The sequence below is a fragment of the Rhododendron vialii genome, chromosome 13a (assembly GCF_030253575.1).
Source record: "Rhododendron vialii isolate Sample 1 chromosome 13a, ASM3025357v1".
Classification (NCBI taxonomy): Eukaryota; Viridiplantae; Streptophyta; class Magnoliopsida; order Ericales; family Ericaceae; genus Rhododendron; species Rhododendron vialii.
The window spans coordinates 31829492-31850089 of NC_080569.1; the positions used below are offsets into that span (position 1 = coordinate 31829492).

General features: G+C 35.1%; 1 protein-coding gene across 1 annotated transcript; it reads left to right on the forward strand.

Annotated features, from left to right (window-relative positions):
- The first annotated feature begins 8333 nt into the window (after positions 1–8333).
- On the forward strand, positions 8334–10171 carry LOC131314128 (UPF0481 protein At3g47200-like). Its single transcript, XM_058342622.1, has 2 exons — positions 8334–9119; positions 9159–10171. Exons 1-2 carry the CDS (start codon positions 8334–8336, stop codon positions 9810–9812), a joined length of 1440 nt encoding a protein of 479 aa, XP_058198605.1. The 3' UTR covers positions 9813–10171.
- Positions 10172–20598: the final 10427 nt, after the last annotated feature.

A 20598-nucleotide genomic window follows, 5' to 3' on the forward strand; every position in this document is an offset into this window, starting at 1 on the left:
GAGATACCTGGTGGTGGTGCCGCTGATGGAGAAGAGATGCGGTGGTGCGGTGTAGTGCTGGTGGGCCGGAGAGGCAGAGAGGGAGTGGATAGAGAGGAGAGAGAGATGAGGGTTTCTCGTGGGGTGAAGGTCTCGATGTACGTGTGACTGTATCTGTGTGAGAGCTGAGAAGATGACAAAGGACCAGATAACTTCACCCCATGCGCCACGTAGTCCAATATGTAGAAAACGTAAAATGACAAATCTAGACAACCCACCAAGCACAATGCCCCTGCACTAAAGGGGCAAATTTGTCCAAATTGGACCAAAATGCCAAGCGAAAATCACCCCAAACCTGTTCTTCTTTAGAAGGGGTAGGATAGGATATGACAGTTATTTGATTGTGAAAGAGAAAAAAACTACTCATGTGTCCTCTTTGAAGCCATTTCAGTTTTCAACTTCTCAAGCTTAAGCCACCTTTGAACCATAAAACATTGAAAATTTCCTCCCATCTTCCTTTCTCTTTTATCTCGCTATACGAGCGAGATCTTTTATCTCATTTTTTTTCTCTCCAAAATTTTTTCACGCCACAAAGGTGAGATTTTTCTCTTTTATCTCGTACAAGAGCGAGATCTTTCATCTCATTTTTTTCTATTCTAAAATCTTTTATCACGCTACAAGGGCGAGGTTGTTTTTCTTTTATTTTGCTGCAATAATGAAGTCTTTTATTCCGTGTTAAAATCCACTTTTTATCTCAGTTTTAGACTTAAACTAAGATTAAAAAATTTATGCACCACTTTTTATCACGCTGTCACTGAAAATCGTGATCTCTGTGAATTTCTATAGTGTGACCCATATCTATTATTGTAGTAGTATATGTATATTTCTTCCGAGTACATGTATACTAATTTATCATTTAAATTTGTAATTACAATTTTGAGGCTTTACTTTTGTGACTTTTTGCTGGAAAGATGACCAATTATAATGATTCCTTCAAGGAAAAACAATCTGAGATTCCTTTCAGGTAAAGATTCGTTTCAAATCTATTCTAAAGATTGCCTTTCTCCGAAAAGGGTGGCTGGAGTCATGGGGTGGTGGAATTGGGGAATGGTACCTCCGAGCCATGGGATGCGCCGAGCTATCGAATCGTGCATTTGACGGCTCAGATCTTATATCGATAATGAACGATTCTTAATTGTTGGTTGTCGAGATGAAATTTAAGCTGTTGTATTCACGATTCGACGGCTCGAAAGTACGCAACACGATACTGTGCACCTCACTACACAGCATCAACCCAAAGTCGAGTGCCCATAACTCCGAAAGAGTATCTATCTATCCTAGTCTATTCTAACACGGCCTTTCTAATAAGGGCGACTTTTTTTTTTAATCAGTAAAAATAAGTTTCATTAACTTATAACACAAAGTTGTAAAGATAATAGGATCTTGGATACACTGGCCTGATCATCCAAGACACAGATCAACCAAATCCAGAACATGAAATAAGTCCTTATTTTTTAATAAGACAATTTCAAGCTAAAAAATAATGAGTTTACTGAAATCTAAAAATATGCAATATGGATCTTGTTTGAAAGAACGGTGCAAAATATATATATATTTTGCATTTATTTTAATTGTTGGTTGCCGAGATGAAATTTGAGCCGTCGTATTCACGATCCGACGGCTCGAAATTGCGCAGCACGATACTGTGCACCTCACTGTATTGCACAAACCCAAAGTTGAGTGCCCATAGCTCTGAAAGAGTATCTATCTATCCTAGTCTATTCTAACACAGCCTTTCTAATAAGGGCGACTTTTTTTTTTATCAGTAAAAATAAGTTTTATTAACTTATAACACAAAGTTATAGAGATAATAGGATCTTGAATACGCTGGCCTGATCATCCAAGACACAGGTCAACCAGTTCCAGAACAGGAAATAAGTCCTTATTTTTTAAGAAGACAATTTCAAGCTAAGGGAAAATGACGGCCCAGGACGTGTTTTGATAATTAATATCCGCCAATGATAAGTTAAGAACATTTGTTAATGCTGAAAATATTCTTGACGGATATTAATTATCAAAACACGTCCTTAGCCGTCATTTTCCCAAAAAATAACGAGTTTACTGACTTCGAAAGTAAGCTAATATACATGTCACATGCGCGTGAATAATTCTCACCTCCATCCAGTGATGAATAATTCTCATCATTGTCGGTATTTTATTGCATGTTTTTTTTTTTTTTTCACACGCTATAGTTAGCACTGGTTAGCAAGGTGTGTTAGATTAGCACAGAGAGTGCAGGGACTATCCATATCTCTGATCCCAAACTGTCTACGGAGGGGCTCGAACCTCCGTCTCCTAAAGGAGGGGAGTGGTAGGCAATTGCAGTAGGCAAAGGTTCCTTATTGCATGTTAGTTTACTTTCAAAGTCATCGTATTTTATGACGTGTGAAGCGTGTCGAAATTAATAGGAAAATTTATATAAATGGTCCTCCTAATTTCATTCGAGTCTCATTTTTATCTTCTAAGTATCAATTATAACTCTTTTGATATTCAAGTTTAGTTTTTGTACCAAATTAGTCCAATTGATAATTTTTGTCAGCCAAACTAGATGAAAAAAAATCAAATTGACGGCAGTTTGGACATTGTAGTTCGTACCAAGTTGGTTCAATTGATGACGTCTACCATCAATCTAATTTTTTTTCCGTTCAGTTTGGCTGACAGACGTTATCAATTGGATCAACTTGGTAAGAAAATCAAACTTGAAGGTCAAAAGAGTTGCAATTAATACTTGGAGGACGAAACTGAGATTCGGATGAAACTATAACGACTATTTCTATAAATTTCCCAAATTAATAAGATACTACTAATTGGTTTGGTTACAACCTAATCCTAATTCACGGGTGAATATAGAAGCATTCTATTTCTACTCCGTTTCGGAACAAAAAATAAGCCCTTTTTTTTAAGAAGGCAATTTCAAGCTCAAAAATTATGGGCTTATTGAAATCTAAAAATATGCAATATGGATCTTGTTTGGAAGATCTCGATGAGATCTTTTATACGATGCAAAAAAAATTAAAAAATTATTTTTCATTTTCTTTATTTTTGAGTTTGAAAATGTGAAATAAACTGCTTATTTTTTAAGAAGATTTCTGGAACGGGACTTCGTTTATTTTTAAGTGATCCCACTTGTTTCATCAGCGACGACTTAAAAAAATAATAATAATTTAGCGTACACAGACCTTAATGTATTTACTATTTAAATTGAAATTTGTAATTTCCAAATTCTTTTAACTTCAAATTTGTAATTTCCCACTTGTTTCATCAGCGACGACTTTAAAAAAAAAAAAAAAATTAGCGTACACAGACCTTAATGTATTTACTATTTAAATTCAAATTTGTAATTTCAAATAGTTCTACCGGATCGCTATAACGTCAGAAGCCACAAGTATAAAAGAATTTAACATATCCTACAAGATTCTTTTCCAAACAAAGACAAAAACAGTGGATGCGCAAGGTTTTGAGAATTGTCGTTCACAAATTTCGGTATACTTCCACAGTAATCCTATATCAATAATTCTAGTACGTACCACATCCAAATACACATTCATACAGCCATACTCACATGAGTAGTGGGTCTCACACTCACTAAAGTGCAATGTGCATGTGCGGGATATATATCCACCAGTCGTGTGAGTGTGAATGTGTATTTGAGTGCGGTGGCAGCAAAGCTGATCCTATCTTGCCACTATGTGTAGCGTCGGTTCTGGCATTTGAGTTGTCCAAGCCCAACCTCATATTTTGTTACCCACTTACTATTAAGTCATACAAAATATTAAAACAAAACCATACAAGTACCCCCAAAAAAATCAAAATTACTTTGTTCTTTTAACTTGAATAACATCAAAAAAATCAACATCAATATGTAAATCCCGGTTATAGTGCTTTATGATTACCACAATTCGATTCAAAGAAAACAACTTCTATCTCCTTGCATTTTTTGAAACAAAATTTTCAATTAAGTCATCATACTTTACTTATCCAAGAACTCGAGGCCTTTCCGCTAACTGTTGGTTTTTTTGATTTTTTGACTTTTTAATTGATATATGTGATGATAATGACCTATCTTGAAAAATGTAAAAAGTTAAAAAAAACACAACCCCCAAATGCCCAAAAAGCTCTTAGTGGAACGGCACCTCATTTTCAACTGAGATCGTAGCCAATATCTTAAATCTCTCCTGCAAAATAATAGTTCGTAGGTAAAAATAAAAACCGTTTTAGATAGCAATTTATTTTAACTATGATTTTTTTTAATCAAATGGAAGAACATATCACTTATACATTACTGTTGTGTTCTTTAAATCAAAAATTTCCAACAAAGTAATTTGATTTGTTGTAATACTATGGATTGGGAGGAAAATAAAAAGGGTTAGAAAAAAAAAAGGAGAAAGAAGGAGTGAGTTGTCGTTCAAAAAAAACAAAATGAAGGAAAGAGTAGCGTGGGAATCGAACCTTACTCACCCGGAGCTTTGCCAATTTGCAGCGACAAAAACACCAGGCAAATCATTTGTGTTACTGTAGCAAACTAATTTATATTTATATATAACTAAATTTCTTTTTGGGGTTTCTCGTTGCCCCTGCCCGGGGGCCAAGCCCGAGAGCTTGCGGGGCTTACCATTGGTCCGGCCCTAACTATGTGCGAAAGGAAGAAAAAAGCAAGGCCAGCTCTGAGCCGAGACGAGTAAGGCGACAGATTTAAGCCCCCGAATTTTGGATCAAAATTAGGGTCCCAAATATGTAATATATATTTAATCTAGCACTTATATAACAAATAAGCTAGCTAACTTAGTGAAAAAAGTTTAGTTCATCTATTCAAGAAGTACATGGTTCAAGTCGTAGGGGCCACTTTTTTTCTTCCCCATATGAATATTTTTTTTCCCTCCTAAGTTCGTCTTAGGTCCCAAGAATCTCAAAGCTGGCCTTGAAAGAAAGAAAGAGAACTTATTAAACCGATTGTGGATCGTGATAGGTGTGAAAAAATTGGAGCAACATATGTACGTAGGTTGGGAGTTTGAAATGTGGAGTGTGAAGTAGCTAGGTTCCGGGGGCACTTACAAATTATTTGAGGTACGCGAAATTTGGCTCAAAAAATATGAAGAGAAAAAATGAACCCGCAACACTCCGAGTGGACGGTGGAATCAATTGTGTTCCTACAAAGTCGTTAAGGTTTGCATAAATTGACCCAGACACTCCGAGTCATAAGGTTGCATGTTCGAACCAACTTGTGCAGAGCACACTTGACCCCTATATGTACATGCAGTACAGGTAATTGATTTGTACTTGTATTATAAGACGGTATTTTTTTGTCAAGTGCTACCACTGTGAACCGCGGATTTGGACATCTTAGTTGAATACTTTGGGCAGAGGATAGCTACCATAAACTCTCCATATTTTTAATTAAAAATTCGGTCCTAATATAATATGCAACTGTGCTATACGCACAGATTTTTAAACACAGACAGCCTGCACAGATGGAATTTGGACCCATTTTGGGTTTCAAAAAAAAAATCGGAGCCGTTCATTTTGTTCAAAACATCTTGTTTAAGGTCTCCGTAAAAAATCAGCTCATTTGAATGTCGATAAGGGGGTTTACGAAACATCCAACTTTGCTTCAGAAAATAGGCTATTTTCTGAAGCAAAGTTGGATGTTTCGTAAACCCTCTTATCGATATCCAAATGAGCTGATTTTTTACGAGGACCTTAAACAAGATATTTTGAACAAAATGAGCGGCTTCGATCATCTTTGTGAGATCCAAAACGAGTCCAAATTCTATTTGTGCAGGCTGTCTGTGTTGAAAAATCTGTGTCGGTATAATATGAGATCCCACGCCGAACCAAGAGAGGAAAGGGAAAAAAGTGAACTTTAATTGGTTACAAAGTTAGAGTACAACTTCTGCCAGGTGAAAAGTAAAACTGTAAAAGTCCCAAGTTAGGTGTTCCATGAAAAAAAAAAAAAACGAACACCTAAGTTATGCTAGATTCCCAATTATATTTACGGGTTCCAGTTAATGTTTTCATCCTCAAATGCAAAATTTGTATTTGAGGCTCAACCCACAGCAGGACTCTTCTTTAACTCTTATAGCCCAACGTACCATCCGATAGGTTTGTTGGAGGAAGAAGAGGGTGGGATAAGGGTGGGGCCGGGATAAGCTAAGACGGGTTGGTTTATATCCGGTGTTTGGTTCGCCTTAATAGTCAGATTACTTATCCCATCCCACAACTTATTTTTAGGCTATCAACAGTGGTATAATAAAAAATGGATAACCAAAAGTTAACACATTATTTTTTTATTATTCTTTTAAAAGATTGTTAAGCTTAACAATATTGAGGTCCACAATAGTCACTTCAAATCCATAACCAAAATAAAAGATCCTCTATAATTTCACTCTTTCTCTCTCTCCCTCTCTGTTTTCCACCATTCATTTCCCTCCATTACGTTTTTTTTGGAGCAAAAATATATCGATTTTCTCCCTTAATTTTGCAGAAAAAAAAGGAATAAAATAGAAACGAGAAAGAAGAGTGAAATACCTTTATTCCGGCGACGATGAGTTGAATTGTAGATGATCGAAAAATATAAGCTGCACTTTTAAAAAAAAAGAAAGAGAAATAGTTTGTGGGTGAAGTGAAGAAGATATAGAGCATACGAAGAAGAAAAGAAAGATAAACAGTTTGTGGGTGAAGTAAAGAAGATATAGAGCATACGAAGAAGAGAAGAAGAAAATATTAGTTGAAACACGCGTGTATACAAATTTTGGAACCAGTTAACTTATGTGGTGTGAGGTCCACAAATTTTGATCGGTTTTGCTATTGTCAGCCCACTGGGCTGACGATAAGTACACTAAAAGATAAGAAAAATACGTATTTTCTGTGTATTTTTTGCACCATTTAATATGCATTCACACACTTATTATTGGCTGATTTTAGAATTTTCCAATTTTGATTATTAAAAAAGATTGCTAGTTTTGATTATCCAAAACCCAAAATTTGATTATTTCTAAGAATGTTGCTAAATTTGATTGTATCATTGGCCTGTTTGGATGCGGAATAAAAATTTGGGGTATTAGTTATGAAGGGAGAATAAGATAGTATGAGATATTATGTAAGAATGGTGGGCCCACATTGATGTGACGGTGGGATTAAATAATACCTGGTTTGGATGATGGATAAAATAGAGGGATAAGGTTGTTTTGTAATTGAAATGGAAGAAAGATGGGGTATTATCCGGGAGTATTATGTAATAACACCCCAGAACCTTTCTATAAATAATCCTCCCTCCAGGTGTATTAGAGGGTACAAGAGAATTCAGAGTTTAGCTAATACCCCCGGTAAAATGTTTTCCCAAATCATAGCTTAACCATTAGCCCACGATCTTAGAAGGGGTATTACTAATACCCTATTGGTAGCCCCCATCCAAACAGGCCCATGAGCCATCTTTTGTACCAACATTTTTAACTTTAAACACAATTAACTTTTGATTATACCACTGTGAATAACCTTAGCTTATGAACAACCGATGTTCATGTACACTTTCTCGATCAATTTTTTTTTGGTAAATAATTTTCCTCAAATTAACTTTCCTTCTTTTTTCGCTTTCTTTTCCTTTCATTTCTTTTCCATAAGGCTCAGTTTGCATGGCAGGACTCTTGAGAAAGAGTGAGAATGTAACATCATATTTCCATAATTCCAACGTTTAGAAGGACCAGGAATAAGAATGTAATGTCACACTCTCAGGATTCCCATGTTATGGAGATTCAGGAATAGAATTGTGATTCCTGACGACATAGTCGATCAGGAATCACATTACTTGATTAAGTGAAAATTTGATCTCTTCCTTACCCCGAGGGAATCTTTCCTGGATCAATCAATAAAATAAAATATATATATTGACTTTATAAATTTCCAAAAAAAATTAAAAACTGCATAAGATTACTGAATTAATCTAAACACTGGAATTTGATTCCTGCATATGATTACTGAATTAATCCCCACACTGGAATAAAATTAGTTCAGGTATTGTATTCCTGAATAGAAATATGATTAATAACTAGGAATGAAATTTCAGGTAATGTATTCCTAGAAATTAATTTCATTCCTAATAATCATATTTTTATTCAGCTTAGCAAAAAAAAAATTCATACTCCGTATTTCTTTTCCGAGCACATTCAAACTGAGCCTAAGTACCAAACTGGGCGTAAAACTCGTGTTTCTCGGCAGTTGATAGTAGTTTTTATATATGGTGTATATATATAACCAATTACAGTATATAGCTGGAAAAGTAGATAGAAACAACACAAAAAATGGGAGACATAGCAGAGCAAGACCAACACCAGTATGTTATCACAATCAAAGATGTGAAGGGCATGCAAGAGAAAATCAAGGAAATTCCCAAACTCCTCAACCTAACAGCCGGAAAAGAATCATGTTGCATTTTCAGAGTCCCTCAAACGCTAGTCGACATCAACAATAAGGCCTACCACCCACAAATACTTTCAATCGGCCCATACCACCACGGGGAACCACACCTCAACATGATCGAAGAGCACAAGTGGAAATACCTCGGCGAACTCCTCGATCGAACCCCTCCTCATGTAAACGGCCTTAATCTCTATGAGTACATAGACCTCATCGCACCGTTGGAAACAAGAATCCGACATTGTTACTCAGAATTCATCGATTTGAGTAGCTTTGACCTCATAAAGATGATGGTACTCGACGGGTTATTCATCAATGAGCTTATATCAAAAAATAAAGGAGTGGCACATAGTGATCCTGACGATCCTATATTCAGAAGGGCTTGGATTTTGGCTTTCCTCAAGAGAGATCTTCTCCGGTTGGAAAATCAGATTCCGTTTTTCGTGCTTCAAACTTTGTTTGATAACACGAGAGTTACGAGGTCTGGTGATGACGATCAAACACTAGCGAAACTGATTTTAGGGTTTTTTGATAACATGGTACTAGAAAGGCCTGATGAGGTTTTAGAGAGGTTTGTAAATCATGAAGGGAAACATCTACTTGATTTCTTTCGATTGAGTTTTATCCCTCCTCCATCTCAACCGGTCATTGCTTCAAATGGTTTTAGAGAGGTACTAAAAAGGTTCATCGCTTCAATTGGTTTTAGAGAGGTACTAGAAAGGTTTGCAAATCATAAAGGGAAAAACGACATTCCAAACTCAAAGCGAAAAGGGAAAAATGACCATCCATCGCTTCAATTGATCCCATCATTGAAAAAACTCAAAGCGGCTGGAATCAAGTTCAAGGCTAAAAAGGGCGACACGTTCTCCTTCTTGGAAATCAGATTTCGCTACGGGGTACTGGAAATTCCACATATATGTATAGACGATTCCATCACCTGCTTCTTCCTAAACTCTGTTGCATTCGAGCAGGGTTACAACAACTACTGCTCGATGGACATGACCGCTTACACGAGCTTCATGGGGTGCCTCATCAAAAACCCCAGCGACGCGGGGTTCTTGGGTGACCAAGAAATCATCGAGAATTATTCTGGGACAGACGAAGAGCTGGCTAATTTCTTCAATGATTTGCGGAAAGATGTGGTTTTTGACATCGACGATAATTATCTGTCCAAGGTGTTCGAGGATGTGAATGAGTATCAGAGGAATGGTTGGCATGTGCATTGGGCTGGATTCAAGAACACTTATTTCAACACCCCATGGTCTATTATTTCAGCCTTGGCTGCTTTGACACTTCTGCTCCTGACCATGATCCAGGCTTTCTTTGCCGTTTATCCATATGCGGGAGGAAAGAGTGCTGGGTGACGCTTATAAATCACCTTCTCTCTCTCTCTCTCTCTCTCTCTCTCTCTCTCTCTCTCTCTCTCTCGTTTTGTCTCCCCCTTTTTCTCCTCCTGCTCTCTTTTCTCCACATTCCCTAATCCAGCGCTCCTCTTTCTCCCTTATACTCACCGCCATTTCTGTAATTTTCATCCATCGTTACCGGGGGTTATTTTATTGGCGCCAGTTGCACTGTTGGGTGCTTCCTGGTCTTGGGCCTAACGGCAATGTTTTGATTTGGGTTGCTGGTGGTGGTCGGTTTGGCAGCGGAATTACTGGTTGCTGGTGCTGTGTCTTCAGTTTCTCCATGTCTCCGACGATTGGTTGCCGTCGATGAATATCAACCTCGGGTTTGCTTGTGCAACGAAGAAGGACCTGGTTAGCACTGGATAATATGTCTCTGTAGTCTGTAGTGTAGTGTCTATTGTTTGGAGATATCTCATCTTCTGGCTTCTGGAGGTGGCGTTTTGCTGTTTGTTGGTTGTTGTGGAGGAGCTTTTGGGGTGTTGCCGCCTTGCCGGTGATAGTGATTCTGATGGGGCGGCGGCTTGGTTGTGGTGGTAGGGTGTTGATGCGGTCAAAGTCCTTTAAATTATTCATGTAATCATTGCGTAGATCGAAGAGTCTTTTTTAGTTTCTAAGGCCCCGTTTTGGTACTCAAAAAAAATCTTTATTTTTAAGAAGGCAATTTCAAATTTAAAAATGAGGGGCTTATTGAAATTTAAAAATATGCACTATGGATCTTGTTTGAAAGATCTCATTGAGATCTTTTATACGATGCAAAAAAAATTAAAAAATTATTTTTCATTTACATTATTTTGTAGTTTGAAAATGTGAAATAAGCTGCTTATTTTTTAAGAAGGTTTCTGGAACAGGGCCTAAGTTTTTTTGAGTTTCAAAGAATCAAACACGTTTTTCTATTCGTCTATGGTTAAGTCCTTTTTAATTTGTGTCTTGAAAATATAAGTGTCTTTTCCTATTTTTGGAGGGTTGTTCCAAGTTGTCTATAAATTGTGTTGCTATGAATGAAATCCTAAATTGTGTGTTGAATTAAAATATAGCCTTTAGCTAGTGAGAAGCTTTTTTTTTTTTTTTTGAGGGAGGGCAAGAGAGTAATTTCACCTACTAAACTCATCTAGGCAATTGCTGACTAGGGAGAGGTAGAGTGAACCCTTTAAACACACACACAAACCCAAACTCCCAATGTGGAAGCCAGCCCAACTGACGCAGGCCCAAGAGCCTCACCGCGAAACGCAGCACAACGACAGCGGGCCCAAGAGGCCTACACCAGAGGTCGGATCCCTCCACAACGGGTGGGCAGGACTTAGTTTTTTTTTAGGAGAGCAAGAGGGTAATTTCACCTACCAAACTCACCTAGGCAATTGTTGACTAGGAAGAGGTAGAGTGAACCCTTTAAACACACACACACAAACCCAAACTCCTTATTTCGTTTCTGTATCTCTTAAGTGGATTCCTTGGAGTGGTGAGCAATCCCTACGCCCTGTATCCCCAGTTAAATTCTCGAGTGGTGTCAATCTGTATCCCGTTGATTTCCTAACTTGGGTGGTGAGCGATTATCCATTTTTACTTTTTTTTCATCCCATTTGAAAATCCACCATTAGTTTTGGTATCAAAGCTTTGGGTTCAATGACAAGTTATTGTTGCTTACAATTTCAAACAATGTCGGACGAAATATTTTCAGATAATGATTCTTCGTCTTCACTACCAGTTGTGGATTGGAATTTGCCTCCAATCTATGATGAATACACTGAAGATGGGTTCTTGACTTTGCATGATGTGCACATCAAGAATATTGTTCGTGTGGCTAATGAATTGAAGCTGTTGGTCTCGTTCATGGCGAAATTGATAATTTATTCGTAGTTAACGATGATATTCAAGATGGCAATAGGCAAAAGCAAATTTTGCAATTATCTAGTACCATGATGAGTGCTATTCACATCAATCATATTGAAGAGAGCAAACAGGAAGTTGAAGTGAAAAAGCATTTTGATTTGATTGAACAGCCAATTTTTGACAGAAAAACAACTATTATTGATGAAGAAGTTTCTAAAGCAAATGACGAGTTCCAAATACGTGGTGGGTCTTTCAAGCAACAACATGTACCAGATCCATTTTGAAATTTTATTGAAGGCTTTGCAAGCAAGAATCCATGGGTTACGTACCAACAAAATAGTTATGTATGTCCTATAGTATTTTAGACAAAAATCCTATAGTATTTTATCTAAATATAAGATATGGATATTATACAAAAATACATACATAATCAAATAGATATGTATGTCCTGTAAATATATAAGTAATAAATAAACATTAATGTGTAAGTAAGTGCAATAATAATAAATAGTTAATATACGATGAATGTGTACAATGTTTTGAATTATGTTCAAAATTAATTTAGTAGTAGTATAAGAAAGATGATGATAACAATGATAAATAAATAAAAACCATAAAGATCACAGTTATTGGCTGTGATTATAAGTTTTTTATCACGCTCCTACTACCGTGGTGGATCTGGATGTGATTGTAAGTCATACTTTTTTATCACGGTTATAAACCATGATTGAAAGAGAGAAACAATCACGGCCAAAATGCGTGATCGTTTCTCTTTTATTACAGTTACAAGCCGTAATTGTTTCTCTTGGGTGTGATTGTTTCTCCTTTTTGGGTGTGATTATATGTCACTTTAGATCACAATCTATAACCGTGATTGAAAATTCAAAATGATCACATTATAAACTGAGATGGAAAACCATTGCGTGTGATTTTTTTTTTGTATCTACTGACCATCTTTTCTTGTCATTGCTAGGGGTGAGCAAAAATCTGTCAAATCGCGAATTCAATCCAAACTAATCCAAACCGAAAGATTTTGTTCAGTTTTTTAGTAGTATGGTTTAGTCATGATTTAAAAAAATTAGAATCCACGTTATATGGTTTGGTTTGTAGATTCACGTTCATGATTATGGTTTCAAATCGATCCGAACCGTATAATATATATAGTTTAATTATGATTCACCAAATAAATATGGGAGCCTTAGTCAACTATTTTTCCGATTTATTGATCCTATTAAATTCACCACAATATTTAGTTTTTTCATTCTCTGCTAAGATAATTTAGACTAAACTTCTATATAAAACGATTCACAATTGTTTCCTAATTTCCTAGGATTATTAATTTATTATACACAAAAAGCATATTGAATCACAAGATCAGTCAACTTCAATGCCCCAATTCTTAAGTTTTTATACATGAAACCAATCCCAATATCTATTCATATAATTCCTTCACCACCAAAACTAAATACCCTATTACTTTTTGAAGATAATAATAGCTTAGTTCAAAGCAGATCGTGGTTTAAAACCGAAACCAATCCTCATTTTAATGGTTTGGGGATTGGTTTGATTCTATATCTTTCGTGGGTTGATTTGGTTCTCCAATTTCATAATCCATAGGTATTAATTTGGTTCTTGGTTTACTATAAAACCGAACCAATGCGAACCATACTCACTCTTAGTAATTGTCAAGTTTCAAACCTACGCACCCTTGGTTGTTTTCCCAAGCCCTTACCACTAAGCTAGTCAAGAATTTCTGTTACATTAGGAAAACAAAAAATATTTATACTTCCTTCCTAAAGTGAAAAAAAAAATTCCCTTAAAATTTGTTAAATTTTTTGAAATGCAATTTACATGATATTAAAAAATATAAAAATACATATATAAACATTGTTTAAAAAATTTTAAAAATATGACAACAGATCTTTTGCCAATCAAAATTAGTTGTTGGATACCAAAGGATTTTCTTGGGGTGAAAAATTTTAGTTTTAGCCAGTAAATTTAGTAGACAATAGTATTTTTTGTTGTAGTGTGCGCCTTGTATTTTTATGAAAATTATCACAACCTGCCGATTGTAACATTATAGACAAATTTTAGATTTTTTTTTTTTAATAAACTAACCACTTCACATGGATTTTATGTTTATATTGAATTTCAATTTTAATGGTGGCTTTCCAATTGGATTTTAATCTTTTTTAAATAAGATTAAATCATAATAATATAATTATTTTTTTACCGAATGTGTCAAACACTTGGATGACATCTGAAATAACTAAATTTCACTACTACAATAGATCATAAAGATCACAGCTCGGCCATGTAAAAATCGAGCACTAGTGGAATAGCCCGCCTGTCATCAAAGAAATAACTAGACACTAGTGGAACCCGGTCGTGGGATTTACCTTCTCTCTCTTGATCTCGATCTTTTAGGGCGTGAAGATGAAAATGAAACATAAAGATTTTTAGGTTGAGTGTAATTAGGGTTTATTTTCTTACTTTCTGTTAGAAAAAGAAGAAGCAAAGTCCCTAAACGACATCGTTTTCCTTACATAACATTTCAAAGCCCGCCTAAATGGGTATCTACCTGTGCACGTGAAAATTCAGACTGCACGCCTAAATGGGTAGGTTTTTTATCTCCCCGCAAGAATGAGATCATTTATCTCACTTTTTCCCGTGCTAAAGTTTTTTATCACGCTACAATGGTGAGGTCTTTTCTCTTTTATCTCGCCACAAGAGCGAGATCTTTTATGTCACTTTTTTCTTCCCAAAAATCATTTATCAAGCCACAAGGGTGAATTTTTTTCTCTTTTTTATCACGCCACAAGGGTGAGATCTTTTCTCTTTTATCTCACCACATGAGCGAGATCTTTTATCTCTTTCTTTTTTGCCCTAAAATCTTTTATCACGCCACAAAGGTGAGCTCTTTTCTCTTTTATCTCGACACAAGAGTAAGATCTTTTATTTTTGCCTAAAAAATTTTTATCACGCCGCAAGAGTGATGTTTTTCTTTTATCTCGCAGCAGGATCGAGGTTTTTTATTCACTAAAATTCACTTTTTATCTCAATTTTGGATTTAAACTGAGATAAAGAAATTTAAGTACCACTTTTTATCACGCTTTGACTAAAAATCGTAATTTTTGTGAATCTTCTTAATGTGACATATATTTATTATTGTAATAGTGCAATCACAGAAATATTTCAAATCGTACATTACCATGTCCCAGCATTTAAAGACATTTGTTGATTAGTCCTCTAGTTACCGGCCCATTTTTTCTACCCAGTTCTTTTACTTTCTCTAGTATGATAGCTAGTTATTTGATTGTGAAAGAGGAAAAAAGTACTACTGACGTGTCCTATTTGAAGCCACTCCAGTTTTCAACTTCTCAGGCTTACGCCCGCTTTGAACCATAAAATATTGTAAATTCCCTCCCACCTTCTTTTCTCTTTTATCTCGCTACACGAGTGAGATCTTTTATTTCATTCTTTTTCACCCTAAAATCTTTTTTCACTCCACAAGGATGTGATCTTTTTTCTTTTATCTCCCCAAAAGAGCGAGATCTTTTATCTCATTTTTTTTCTAGCGTAAAATCTTTTATCACGCCGCAAGGGCGAAGTTGTTTTTCTTTTATCTCGCTGCAAAAACGAGGTCTTTTATTCAGCGCTAAAACTCTTTTTTTATCTAAGTTTTAACTCAGCTTTGAAATAAACTGAGATAAAAAAAAATTTAAGTACCACTTTTTATCACGTTTTAATTGAAAACCGTAATTTTTATAAATCTCCTTAATGTGACCTATATTTATTATTGTAATAGTGCCATCCCAGAAATATTCCAAATCGTACCTTTCCATGTCCAAGCATTAAAAGTCATTTGTTGAATAGTCCTTTGGTTACCAGCCAATTTTTTCTTCCTAATTCATTTATTTTCTCTAATATGACAATTATTTGATTGAGAAAGAGAAAAAAACTACTCACGTGTCCTCTTTGAAGCCACTCCAGTTTCCAACTACTTATGTAGTTAGGTTTATGCCCCCTTTGATCCAAAAAACTTTGAAAATTTCCTCCCACCTTCTTTTTTCTTTTACATCGCTACACGATCAAAATCTTTTATCTCATTCTTTTTTAACCTAAAATCTTTAATCACGCGACAAAGGTGGGGTCTTTTCTCTGTTATCTTGTCACAAGAGCGAGATCTTTTATATCATTTTTTCTACCCTAAAATCTTTTATCACGCCGCAAGGGCGAGGTTATTTTTCTTTTATTTCACCGCCAGAGCAAGATCTTTTATTCCGCACTAAAATCCACTTTTTATCTCAGCTTTGGGCTTAAACTGAGATAAAAAAAATTTAAGCACCACTTTTTATCACGTTTTTACTTAAAACAGTAATCTTTGTAAATCTCTTTAATGTGACCCATATTTATTATTGTAATAGTGCCATCCCAGAAATATTCAAAATCGTACCTTACCATGTCCAAGCATTTAAAGTCATTTGTTGAATAGTCCTCTAGTTACCAGCCAATTTTTTTTCCAAATTCATTTATTTTCTCTGATATGACAGTTATTTGATTGTGAAAGAAAAAAAAACTACTCATGTGTTCTATTTGAAGCCACTCCAGTTTCCAACTTCTCAGCCTTAAGCCACATCTGAACCATAAAACAATGAAAATTTCCTCCGACCTTTTTTTCTCTTTTATCTCGCTACACGATCGAAATCTTTTATCTCATTCTTTTTTTCCCTAAAATCTTTAATCATGCTATAAGGGTGAGATCTTTTCTCTTTTATCTCATCACAAGAGCGAGATCTTTTATCTTATTTTTTCTGCCCTAAAATCTTTTATCACGCCGCAAGGGCGAGGTTATTTTTCTTTTATTTTGCAGCAAGAGCGAGGTCTTTTATTCCACCATAAAATTCACTTTTTATCTCAGTTTTGGATTTAAACAAAGATAAAAAAAAATATTTGACTGAAAACCGTAATCTTTATAAATCTCAATAATGTGACCCATATTTATTACTCCGTATTGTAATAGTGTCATCCCAGAAATATTCCAAATCGTACCTTACCATGTCCAAGCATTTAAAGTCATTTGTTGAACAGTCCTCCGGTTACCAGCCAATTTTTTCTTCCTAATTCGGTGGTGTTCCGGTTTCTTAAAAAAAGAAATATTGATTGTGAAAGAGAAAAAAATACTCTTGTGTCCTCTTTGAAGCCACTCCCGTTTCCAACTTCTTAGACTTCCCCCTTTGAATCATAAAACATTGAAAATTTCCTTCCAACTTTTTTTCTCTTTTATCTCGCCACACGAGTGAGATCAATATGTCATTCTTTTTTGTCCTAAAATCTTTTATCACGTCACAAGAGTGAGGTCTTTTCTCCTTTATCTCATCACAAGAGCGAGATCTTTTATCTCATTTTTTCTGCCCTAAAATCTTTTTTCACGTAAAGGGCGAGATTATTTTTCTTTTATTTCACCGCAAGAGCAAGGTATTTTATTTCGCGTTAAAATTCACTTTTTGTCTTAGCTTTGGACTTAAACTGAGATAAATAATTTTAAGTACCACTTTTTATCACGTTTTGACTGAAAACTGTAATTTTTGTAAATCTCCGTAATGTGACCCATATTTGTTATTGTAATAGTGCCGTCCCAGAAATATTCCAAATCGTACCTTACCATGTCCAAGTATTTAAAGTCATTTGTTGAATAGTCCTCCGCTTGCCGGCCAATTTTTTCTTCCTAATTCATTTATTTTCTCTGCTACGACAGTTTTATTTGATTGTGAAAGAGAAAATTGTGTCCTCTTTGAAGCCACCCCCGTTTCCAACTTCTTAGATTTATGCCCCCTTTGAACCATAAAACGTTGAAAATTTCCTCCCACCTTTTTTTCTATTTTATAGACTTATGCCCCCTTTGACCATAAAATGTTGAAAATTTCCTCCCACCTTTTTTTCTATTCTATAGACTTATGCCCCCTTTGAACCATAAAACGTTGAAAATTTCCTCCCACCTTTTTTTCTATTTTATCTCGTCACACGAGTGAGATCTTTATCTCAATCTTTTTTGCCCTAAAATCTTTTATCACGCCACAAGAGTGAGGTCTTTTCTCTTTTATCTCGTCACAAGAGCGAGATATTTTATTTTATTTTTTCTGCCCTAAAATCTTTTATCACATTGCAAGGACGAGGTTTTTTTTTTTTTTGTCTCTCCGCAAAAGCAAGGTATTTTATTCTGCGCTAAAATCCACTTTTTATCTCAGTTTTGGACTTAAACCGAGATCAAAAATTTTAAGCACCACATTTTATCACGTTTTTACTTAAAATCGTAATCTTTATAAATCTCCTTAATGTGACCCATATTTATTATTGTAATAGTGTCATCCTAGAAATATTCCAAATCGTACCTTACCATGTCCAAGCATTTAAAGTCATTTGTTGAATAGTCCTGGTTACCAGCCATTTTTTTCTTCTATATTCATTTATTTTCTCTGATATGACAGCTATTTGATTGTGAAAGAGAAAAAAACTACTCATGTGTCCTCTTTGATGCCCCTCCATTTTCCAACTTCTCAAGCTTAAGCCACCTTTGAACCATAAAATATTGAAAATTTCTTCCCACCTTCTTTTCTCTTTTATCTCGCTTTACGATCGAGATCTTTTATCTCATTCTTTTTTGCCCTAAAATTTTTAATCACGCTACAAGGATGAGGTCTTTTCTCTTTTATCTCGTCACAAGAGCGAGATCTTTTATTTCATTCTTTCTGCCTTAAAATCTTTTATCACGCAAGGGGTGAGGTTATTTTTCTTTTATTTTGCCGCAAGAGCGAGGTCTTTTATTCCGCGCTAAGATCCACTTTTTTCCTCAGCTTTAGACTTAAACTGAGATAAAAAAAATTTAACCACCACTTTTTATCACGTTTTAACTGAAAACCGTAATATTTGTAAATCTCCGTAATGTGACCCATATTTATTATTGTAATAGTGTCATCACAGAAATATTTCAAATCGTACCTTACCATGTCCAAGCATTTAAAGTCATTTGTTGAATAGTCCTCTGGTTACCAACCAATTTTTTCTTCCTAATTCATTTATTTTCTTTGATATATGACAGTTATTTGATTGTGAAAGAGAAAAAAACTACTACCTCCGTCCCAATTTAATTGTCACTTTTAGGAGTTCGTGTCACTTTTCAATTGATTATATCTTGTAATTTATAATGTTTTCGGTGATTTTGAAAATATTGTATTATAGAAAAAATCGAGATCTATCAAACAAGATTCATATTGGATATAAAATTCATTATCAATTTAAAGATATAACTAGTTTTTTTATTCAGTTAGAATAGAACTGAGACAAGTAAATTTGGACGGAGGGAGTACTTTTGTGTCCTCTTTGAAGCCACTCCAGTTTCCAACTTCATAGACTTAGGTGGTGTTCCACTTTAAGAAAAAGTATTTTTTTTTCAAAATGTTTGAATTTCAAACTCAAATATAATGAAAATAAAAAATATTTTTTCAATTTTTTTGTACCGTTTAAAAGATCCTAATGAGATCTATCAAATAAGATTCATATTGGTAGGAAAATTATTTGCGTAAATACATGATTTTTGAGCTTGAAATTACCTTCTTTTTCAAAAAATATTTTTTTGGAGAAACCGGAACGGCCTCTAAATGCAGTTATGCCCCCTTTGAACCATAAAACATTGAAAATTTCCTCCCACCTTCTTTTCTCTTTTATCTCGTCACACGAGTGAGATCTTTATCTCATTCTTTTTTGCCCTAAAATCTTTTATCATGCCGCAAGGGTGAGGTCTTTTCTCCTTTATCTCATCACAAGAGCGAGATCTTTTATCTCATTTTTTCTGCCCCAAAATCTTTATCACACCGCAAGGACGAGGTTATTTTTCTTTTGTCTCGCCGCAAGAGCGAGGTCTTTTCTTCCGCGCTAAAATCCACTTTTTATCTCAGCTTTGGACTTAAACTAAGATAAAAAAAAATTAAACACCACTTTTTATCACGTTTTTACTGAAAATTATAATCTTTGTGAATTTGCTTAATGTGACCCATATTTATTATTGTAATAGTCTCATCCCAGAAATATTCTAAATTGTACCTTACCATGTCCCAGCATTTAAATACATTTGTTGATTTGTCCTCTGATTACCTACCCATTTTTTCTTCCAAGTTCATTAATTTTCTATGGTATGATAGTTATTTGATTGTTAAAGAGGAAAACACTACTCACGTGTCCTCTTTGAAGCCACCAACTTCTCAGGCTTATGCCCCTTTGAACCATAAAACATTGGAAATTTTCTCCCACCTTCCTTTCTCTTTTATCTCGCTACACGAGCGAGATCTTTTATCTCATTTTTTTTCTTTCTAAAATTTTTATCACGCCATAAGGGTGAGGTTTTTTCTCTTTTATCTCGTCACAAGAGCGAGATCTTTTATCTCATTTTTTCTGTTCTATAATCTTTTATCACGCCACAAGTGCGAGGTTGTTTTTTTTTATCCCGCTGCAAGGTCGAGGTTTTTTATTCCGCGTTAAAATTCACTTTTTATCTCAGTTTTGGACTTAAATTGAGATTAAAAAATTTATGAACCACTTTTTTTCATATTTTTACTGAAAACCGTGATCTCTGTGAATCTCTATAGTGTGACCCATATCTATTATTGTAGTAGTATATGTATATTTTGTCCGAGTACATGTCTACTAATTTATCATTTAAATTTGTAATTCCAATTTTGAGGCTTAGTTTTCTGACTTTTTGCTGGAAAGATGCTCAATTATAATGATTCCTGCAAGGAAAAACAATTTGAGATTCCTTTCAGGTAAAGATTCGTTTCAAATCTATTCTAAAGATTGCCTTTCTCCGAAAAGGGTGGCCGGAGTCATGGAGTGGTGGAATTGGGGGATGGTACCCCTGAGC

What these genes read in the sequence shown, in the direction of transcription:
- LOC131314128 (XM_058342622.1), top strand. Translation starts at nt 8,334, where the DNA reads ATGGGAGACATAGCAGAGCAAGACCAACACCAGTATGTTATCACAATC. An exon ending in CTTCAAATGGTTTTAGAGAG is followed by an intron (nt 9,120 to 9,158) that starts GTACTAAAAAGG and finishes GGTTTTAGAGAG; the next exon opens with GTACTAGAAAGGTTTGCAAA.